Source organism: Myotis davidii, unplaced genomic scaffold, assembly GCF_000327345.1.
Source record: "Myotis davidii unplaced genomic scaffold, ASM32734v1 scaffold478, whole genome shotgun sequence".
Lineage (NCBI taxonomy): Eukaryota > Metazoa > Chordata > Mammalia > Chiroptera > Vespertilionidae > Myotis > Myotis davidii.
This window is the reverse complement of record NW_006289570.1, coordinates 4,624,546-4,633,526: the sequence shown is the minus strand read 5'-3', so window position 1 is coordinate 4,633,526 and position 8,981 is coordinate 4,624,546. Positions and strand designations below refer to the sequence as shown.

The window sequence follows — 8,981 nt, the reverse complement described above, 5'->3', positions numbered from 1 at the left end:
CTTCCCCTCCAGCCGCTGCTTCTCCGTGTTTGCCTCGTCCCACTGCCCCTTCTCCATCAGCCGCTGGTCGGGCCGCAGCCGGCTGTCCGTGGGCGCCACGCCCTCCTCGTGCTCGTTGAGGGTCAGGGCCAGCTCGGAGAAGTAGTACATGTTCTCGGCGTTCTCCCTGTGGGGGGACGACATGGCATGTCCCCCGCGCCCCTCGCCCACCCGAGGCCCAGCCCCTCTCCCCTTCCAGCGCACACCCCCACCCCGAGGAGCGGGCAGCACCCGCTGCTCCACCGACTGCTCCCCCCTCTCCGCCCGCTGGCTGCGTCTACATTACACTCCTGGGAGTGTCCCCATTTCGTCCACTTGTTCAAATTTATCATCTCTTCAGTCTCCCACTGTGATGATGGATTTATCCATTTACACCTTTACTAACAACATGTGCTTTGTATGCTGTTGAGGCTATAATGTTTGAAACTATTATACCTCCTTAAGGAAATCAACTCTTTAACCTGTAGCTACTCTTCCATCCCTAATAATGCTTTTGATTTGAAGACTCCTTTACCTGATATTAATACCGTCTTTATGGGCTGTTTTGTTAATATACTTTATTGATTTTAGAGAGGGAGAGAGATATAGAAACATCAGTGATGAGAGAGAATCATTGATCAGCTGCCTTCTGCACGTCCCCCACTGGGGATCAAGCCCGCAACCCAGGGATGGCCATGGCCAGAATCGAACCCGGGACCCTTCAGTCCGCAGGCCGACACTCTATCCATTGAGCCAAACCAGTTAGGGCTCAAATTAGCTAGGGCTTGTCATTGTGGTTTTATTGGTTAGGATTTCCACGATGTATTTCTCTCAGAAGGTGCATGTATCTGGATTCCTTCGCATCCTTCTCGGTCTCCCCTCTCGGTGCTGGATTATGGAATAGCCCCCCTTGGTCAGGGTATGTATTGCAGCACCTCCTGGGTTGCTTGCTACGCCCAGTACCTTGTTCACTGTGGGTTTTGGGGCATCAAACCTGCCGAGCTGTTCCCTGAGGACATATTTGGTCATGCTCTCATATTTGAATGGTAGCTTGGCTGAACATAAAATTTACCTACTATTTTTTCTTCTTTACTTTGAAAATATTAACCCAACATCAGCTGCTGAAAAACCTGATGTCCATCTGATTCTCCCACTATAGTGCGGTCTGGGCAGAAGTCTGTCTGTCCCTCCTGTCTCTGCGACTCTAAAGGCCCCTTCCACCCGGGGTCTTTCATTGCTTTACTTCTCATTTTTCTTTCTTTTCCTTTCCTACTGGGATTCCAATTACACATACCATCTTAGTGGTCACTCTAGGAATCACACACATCTGGACCCTCCCCTTGGGCAGCATGAGGGTCTTCAAGAAGTTTCCTTCCCTTCACCCCTCTGACTTACATCATCGCAGTTACGTTTTATGTTTACATTTTAAACCCCATGTGGTTATTTGTGTGTATCCACTGTTCACTTAGGTCCACATTCTTAGATCTCCCATCTGGGATCAGTTCCCTTCTGCCAGAGGCGCAACCTTTAGTGCAGGTCTGCTGGCGTCTAATTCCAGCCGCGTCTGTGCTCCCGGGAGATCTCATCGGCCTCCAAGCTCCCTTACTGCCCAGGAGGTGGCAGCTGTCAGTCTGCTGTTCCCCGGGCAGTAATCCCTTTTTAAAACCTGGTGGCTCAGTACTTTCACTTCATTCAGTTTAAACAGTCCCACTGTGCAGATCTACGCGTGCAAAACTCTCTCCTGTTTTTGCTCCAGACCAGGTCCTGCTTTCAGACCAGAGTCCGCAGGGCACCGTGAGGACCTGCTCCTCTTCCCAGGCCTGTCTCCCTGCCTGCTTCTGATGATTTCTGCTGACCTGGACTTGGCGGATGGGTTCCCTTAGAGTCCAGGGGTCCTCAAACTACGGCCCACGGGCCACATGCAAATACTGTATTTGTTCCCGTTTTGTTTTTTTTACTTCAAAATAAGATATGTGCAGTGTGCATAGGAATTTGTTCATAGTTTTTTTTTAAACTATAGTCCGGCCCTCCAGTGGTCTGACGGACAGTGAACTGGCCCCCGTTTAAAAAGTTTGAGGACCCCTGCCTTAGACAGTGATCTTAAGTTTCCTATCTTTGGAGTCTGTGTGCCACTGTGTTGTTTCCATTCCTTGGACCACGGGGACTCTGTCCCATGAGCTGTTGGAAGGCTCTGCAAAGGACTTGCCGCCCTGGGTGATGCCAGCCACACAGCTCGGCTTCCTGCCCACATGTGGACTGAGCCCTTCTGACCCCTATGCCGCTGGCCTCCTGTCTGGCCGGGTCCCCCCACTCACGGCAGCGGGTACTTCTTCCACAGCAGCTTGGCCGGCAGCGTCTGGTACACGGTCTTACGCTTGCCGTCCACGCCGTCCACGCCAGGGCTGCTCTGCACGATCCTGGCGCACTCCATCTGCTCATCCCACGAGCCTGACAGCGCGTAGTGGGCCTTGCCCTGGCCGTCACTCACCACGCCTGTCACCTGTGGACACGGAGGACCAGCGTGGGCAAGGCCTTCTCCGGGTCGACCCTCAAGGCTCTGCGAGGCGGCCTTGCTTACCTTCCGGGCCGCCTCCTTGGAGAAGTAGCTGTAGGGCAGGAACTTCAGCTGGCACCGGTCCTTGGTCTTATGGTTCACGATCTCAATGTCCCCCGTCTGGTGAGAGAGGGTGGTGGTCAGCGGCTGATCCCCAGGCCAGACCCCCGCTCCCGAGGGTGCCCCTGACCTGGTCGATCCAGAGCTTGCCCACGATGATGTTATGCACAGTTGAGGTGCTTTTCCTCCACACGTAGTGATTGCCACTGGCCTGAAATTCTAAGTGGATGGCACCTGGAGGCGAGAGACGGGGTCGGCGGTCATGGCTCCCAGGCTGGTGGCTGGCTTCTGGGTGTGGGAAAACCCTCCCCCTTATCCAGAACGTCTCTGCCCTGGGAGGGCACAGGCCCGGCTCACCTAGCGGCATGATGGAGAGGTATTTGCCCCGGAACTTGCTGGAGATGGTGATCTCCTGCCAGAGGCTCCAGCCGTTCTTGGAGAACACGTGGTGCGCGGCTGATGGAGGGTGGTGGCTCACCTGCGACAGACCCGCCGCACATGAGTGTCTGCGGGACCCGGGCCAGGCCTGCCCCCAGGCAGCCAGACACAGCCTGTCCTGTGGCCCTGGAGGCCCCGGAGAGACAGTGCTCCAAGGAAAAGCCAGGGCGCAGAAGCAGGTGCAGCCTGTGACTGTGAGACAGGGGCCGGGCGTCTCCACCCCCGACTCTCAGGCTGTGAAGTGGGGGTGATGGCAGAGCCTACGCCTCAGGATGTCAGGGTGCCTGCGACGGGCTGTGCTGAGGGCTGATAAGGTGTTCCTGTCCACCGAGGGCTTCGGTGCCCACTTTCCAGTTAACGTCCCCACTCCCTGCCCAGAGGCAGGAGACCCAGCTGCCTAACTGGACTGCAGCCTGACAGCTCCTTGGGCATGGGCATGGGCATGTGCATGCCAGGACCAGAGGCTGGGTCCCCTTCGTCGCCTCTGACCCCAGGCCTGGAGGAGTGTGTGGCCTCACCTGCTCGCAGAGTGAGCGCAGGCCCATGTCCTCGAGGCGGTCCAGCTCGAAGGTCTCCCCGAGCATGGGGTTGAAAGGCTTGGCGATGCGGTGCACCGTGGTGGAGTAGGAGGACACGGAGAAGGCGGCCACCAGGCACATCTGCTCCACCGAGCTGGTGCAGTGCACCGCCTTGTCCAGCAGGTGGTGGTACTCCAGGTCCTCCGTCAGCCGCTGGAGCATGGACAGGGGCTCGTTGAAGTTGACCTGTGGGAGGGCGGGGGTCCGTCTGGGGTCCAGCTGAGCCAGCTGCTCCCAGCGTAGCACCCTAGATGTGCAGGGACATTGCTGCTCAGACAGCACCCTCAGGGAGGTTCCTCTCCCCGCCCCTCCCACCTTCGTTTCCCCCACAGCCCTCACCGCCCTGACCTGCTGTCCTTCTCCCACCCCAGGGTGTCATCGCCAGGGCTTCTGCCTTGCCCAGCACTGAGCCGTGGGAATGAGTGGATGTGGACAAAGTGGGGCTGGTCTTGCTCATATTCCGAGCTACTGAGCTATGATGCAGCGTTTCTGTTGAGAGCACCTGCCAGCTGTGGTGCTGGGCTGTGACCACTCAGAAGTGGGTGCCGTTCATCTCCCCCCTTTGCAGCTATGGACGCAGAGGCTGGAGGTGAAGGGACTTGTCTGGGGTCACAGTGGAACCAAGTCTGGCCTAGAGCCTCCAAGCTCCTTCTCTGGAGATGCCCTTGTGGCCTGGCAGCCAGAGGGTGCCCGCCTGTACCCTGAGCCTGCTGTGTGACCTCGCTGGGGGAGGGCCTACCTGTCTACACACACAGCCCAAGCCTGCCAGTCCCACGGACGGGTCAGGACAGCCAGGACATCATAAGGCCCCGTCAGGTGCAGCGACATGGGGGTCCCTGAGTCTCTGATCACCGCAGAGCCCCTCCCTCAGAGCCTGAGACCTCTGCTCTTGGGGGATCGCGGCAATGACATGATTCAACAGTGTGTGCTCGCGCCTCAGGCAGCAGAGAAGGCGACTCCCAGGGAACCCAGTGAGGCCCCCTGCCTGAGCCCTACCGGCATGGGGATCTTGGAGAGCTCCCGGCCGATGCAGTTCTTCATGATGCTCCAGAGATTAAGGCTGTAGTTGGGCTTGTCTGGGATGCGGACACGCCTCTTGACTTTGGGGGGGCCCTTGGGCATGAGTGAAGCGCCATCCTGTACCTGCCAGAGAAGCAGAGTGTGTGCATCAGCAGAGGCCAGAGCACATGGCCCCCCAGGCCTCGTCCTCACCCCTGACCCAGGGAGTCTGAGGACCAGCTGCTGCTGGGACCAAAGGCAGTAGGCCACTGGGCCTGCCCCAGGGCCCTGAGCTCCAGGTGCTGGCCCCCCCTCAGGGTCTCCCCGTCACTCACATTGTCTGCCGGGGTCCAGTCCACAGGGCCTGTGGTCCCACCCTCAGTTTTTCTGCAGGAAACACAGTGGGAGGCAGGTTATTTACAAATGCGAGGCCTCCCCAGGGCCTGGCCGCCTTCTAGCAGGCCCTCCACTGAGATCGGAGGGGCACCGGGCTTCCTTCCAATGGGGCGTCTCTCGGTTCAGGATGCTCAGTGGGGCTGCGGGACCGGGGCAGGTTGGAGGGGCCCCCACTCTCTGAGGCCCGTGGCAGCAGATGCTCAGATGCCAGGCTGACCCAGGACCAGGTGAGGCCGGGGGGCACCTCTGGAGGAGCCGCAGGGGTGCCAGTGAGTGCCCTGTTCTCTGTCCATTGAAAATGAAACCCTGATACAAACTCGATTGGGGCCTTTTTTGACTTAAGGAACAACAGACCCAATCTAAGCAGAAATGCCATCTGGCATGAGACTTAAAGCAGCAGCCCCGAGAGCCCACCTGTCCTCCTTGGCCTCGGTGATCACAGTGATGAAGGCGGTGGAGTCTTCCATGGCGTCGAAATACTCCGTATCCTCATCTTCCTCACTGTCCTCTTCCTTGGAAGTCAAGAGGCTTTCTAGGGACACGCAGAGCTGCTGCGTCATTTGCGGCTTCACAGAGCCTCGTCGCACCCACCTGAGGGGTCCAGAGCCTACAGAACCCGCACCCCATACTCTGATCCTGTGCCCCCCGCCCCCCAGCCTTCCCAACTCCGGCGGCCTGGTCCTGATGAACCTGCCGTGGCTGTCCTCATCTGCTCTCCGAATGTGCTTTCCTGTCACTGCTTGGCTCAGAAGCCTCCTTTCTTCCAGAGCCCCCGCCCCCCATCCTTCTACATGCTGCTCAGTCTGGGGGTGGCCTAGCTGCTCTTCCCAGGGCACCATGACTCCCAGCCTCGGGCAGCTGCCTGCCAGCCCTGGCACCGAGGGGACAGTGGGGTCACTGAACTTGTCTTTTGAGAAGTGGAACCTAGACGCGGGGAGACTGGCCAGGTGAGGGCTGGCATGGGTCCGGGGAGCCGGGAGGAGGCTGCGGCTGGAGTGGCCCGGCCCGGCCCAGCGCTCACCCGAGTTGAAGTTCTTGCTGGGGTCAGAGGACCGGCCGGGCAGGCTGTTGCGGAAGGCCCGCTCGAGGCTGTTGTGCTGCTTGGCCAGCTGCTCGATGGTCTCCTCCAGGTGAATGCGCTGCTCCTGCTCATACTGCAGCGCCCGCTGCCATTTCCGGCTGTGTGCCTCTGCTAGTGCCACAAAGTCCCTGCAGGCCTGGGAGGGAGAGTGTGTGAGCAGAGCCTGTCGCCCAGTGAGGAGGACGGGCCCTGTCTCCACCCCTTGCACCCCTGGGGCTCCGTTCCCAGCAGCTCCTCTGCAAGACCCTGGGCCACTTCAGGTCCAGGGGCCTCCCACCCTCCCTCAAGGTCAAGGTGCGGGGCCCATGGGGCCACACCTAAGCCACCATAACCAGCTTCTCCAGAAGGGCCGGGGTTTATCCTGACAGGTGTCCTGGCGCAGGCGGGGGTGGGAGACTCGGAAGGAAAGCCGTCTCCTTATGCTGACCAGGCTCCCGGGAGGGGAGCACCTGCGCCCGGGGCGTCCCCAGTCGGGGGCTGTTTTGAGTTTGCAAATAATGGATCCATAGGGCGCCCCTGCTCCTGTGGAGCGGCACTCACGGACGCCCCTGCAGTGTGGGATCCAAGCCTTTGTCCCCTGGGCCCTACAGTGGCCTCCACCTCGCCCCCAGTTCCCATCCCTTCCTCCCACTGCAGATGGGGTCCCTGACTGCACACCAGTGACCACCCCAACCGAAGGCACCTCTTTGCTGGGTCCGCACCAGCAGGTGGGAGAGGCGGTGGTGGGGAGGCGGGCGGAAATGTTCCAGACGCTTACAGGGACGCCTCCCCCCCACTCCACAGGCAGTGAACCTGGGCTCAGGTCACACAGCGGGTCCCAGGCGGGTCACAAGCAAGGGTGTCGGGGAAGAACCCTGTCGAAGCACCAGGACTCGCCCTGCTGCTGGGGACACTGCCCACACGGCAGGGCTGCTGAGGACGTGCGTGACCTCCGCCTCGCGGCCACTGCAGGACGGGCTGGCGAGGAGCAGCAAGGGGACAGGAGTGCGACCCCTGGGACAGGCCACATGTGGCTGGGCTGGATACAAGATCAGAATGTCACAGCTGCACACAGAGGGAACGGGGCTGAGGCTGCTGCACCACAGTATCTAAGGCCGTGGTTCTCAACCTTCTGGTCCTTTAAATACAGTTCCTCATGTTGTGACCCAACCTACCTGGTGTCCGTCCCCACCGCCCAGGGCTTCCTCTGGCACCCTTCGCCCAGCCCGGTGCTGGCCACACGGCACAAAGGCAGGTGCTGGGCTGTGCACTACTGTTTGCCCACTAAGCCGGATTAGCCTGGGGCCCAGCAGGGGGGCTGCTGGTGGGGGGGATCCAGGGAAGGCCTGGCTGGTCCAGGCTCCGAACCCCCAGTCACATTTCCCCTGAGACACTGCCACGCTCTGAGTGGGGCACCCGGGGGCCCCTGCCCACATGACACCGGCTGCTGAACTGTGCACGGGGCAGGGAGCAGGCAGGATAAGGAGCCCAGCATCCGGGCCCTCACAGGCACGGCCTCACTGCCCACCCTAGGCAGGACTGTGACCTCCTGGGCCTTGGAGTCCTCGTGGGACAAACAGAAGCTGAAACCCAGGACTCCTATGGAGTCCCCGAGGCGACAGAGGTCCTTGGGATGAAGAGCTGTGGGCTTCTACCTCCGGGAGGGCGGGGGTGAGAACCAACAGGCCGGGACAGAAAGGGGGTCCCCACATGGGCGGGCCCTGTTCAGCCGGGACTCCCCGTCCCAGAGCCTGGCCTGGTGAGAGGCAGAGAGCTGCCCACCGATAGGAAACTGTCAGCCGAGCTGTGTGAGCTCCTGAGCTGGAAGCCTTCGCCCAGGAGGGAGGAGGACAAGCTGATCGCTCTTGTGTTCCTAATCCTAATCCTGACGGCGACCTCACCACTCCCCAAATGCCGGCAGGCGAGCAGGGCCTGGAGGGTGCCACACTCCCAGAAGCAGGGCCAGCTCGGGCCCTGAAGCGGGGACGGGAGTGTCGGACTCAGATGGGGTCCCTCTGGGTCAGGACCAGCCCAGCCGCCATCCTGTCTATCCACCCTCCAGGGCCCTCGAGGCCGAGCAGCTCCCAGGGCTGGGCTGGCCATCGGCCTGTGCCCACTCCTCACCTGGCACTCAGCACAGGCCGCCCGGCACCCGCAGGGGCCAGCCAGCCCTCCCCACCGAGGGCAGTCACAGCCTCGCCTCGATGTGACGCCATAAGGCACCAGGCGGCAGCTTTCACTGGGATCCAGACTTTAAAATAGCCCTTCCCACCTTCAGAAGAGCTTGCTCCTTGCACACAGGATCCAGCGCCATCTGGCCACCAGTTTGCCAACTGAGTTTAGACAGTTCTAGAATCTATTTTTATTCCTCTCCCCAGGACCCAAATGAGCAGGTTCTCCGGCAGCAGAACAGTGTCAGCTGGACAGGAGCCTTCCCACGGCCCCGGAAGAACGAGGCGGGGCTCCGCCTGGGGGGGCGCAAGGAGCCCCCCATGGCCTCCAAATGGGGCTCAGAAGCCTCAGGGTATCTAGCAGCCAATGGCTCCTGCTGACCTGGGTCTTATTGCTCTGATGCCTCTGACCTGGGGCCTTGGCCCTGAATTGCTGCCTCCGCACCAGCTCCTTCCCCAGGCCCAGCTGCCGCTCACCCTTAGGTAACAACAGGGACCTCCCAGTGGGGCTCCCGTACCTGCCTCGGCCTCACAATAGCCCGGCTTCCAGGCAGTGGCTGCACGAGCTTCACTGAAAGTGAAAGGCGAAGCACTCTCAGGCCACACGCGAGGTCTCCTGACCGGGTTCCTGTTTCCCAGGCTTCCCTCCAAGTCACCCCAGCCTGCCTGCTTCAGGCTCTCCTCCCCCCTCCCTCCAGGTCCCCCCT

General features: G+C 60.5%; 1 protein-coding gene across 1 annotated transcript in view; it reads right to left on the bottom strand.

The window, feature by feature from the left end:
- The window catches only part of OSBP2 (oxysterol binding protein 2), a gene marked incomplete at its 5' end in the record, with an annotated part of 53,495 nt that overhangs the window by 438 nt on the left and 44,076 nt on the right, over nucleotides 1-8,981 (bottom strand). The window contains 10 exons of the mRNA XM_015562836.1: nucleotides 4-166; nucleotides 2,334-2,518; nucleotides 2,597-2,692; nucleotides 2,763-2,866; nucleotides 2,990-3,110; nucleotides 3,589-3,834; nucleotides 4,645-4,791; nucleotides 4,983-5,034; nucleotides 5,458-5,575; nucleotides 6,065-6,260. Coding sequence (XP_015418322.1) covers nucleotides 4-166; nucleotides 2,334-2,518; nucleotides 2,597-2,692; nucleotides 2,763-2,866; nucleotides 2,990-3,110; nucleotides 3,589-3,834; nucleotides 4,645-4,791; nucleotides 4,983-5,034; nucleotides 5,458-5,575; nucleotides 6,065-6,260 — 1,428 coding nt within the window. The remainder of the gene's footprint in view (nucleotides 1-3; nucleotides 167-2,333; nucleotides 2,519-2,596; nucleotides 2,693-2,762; nucleotides 2,867-2,989; nucleotides 3,111-3,588; nucleotides 3,835-4,644; nucleotides 4,792-4,982; nucleotides 5,035-5,457; nucleotides 5,576-6,064; nucleotides 6,261-8,981) is intronic.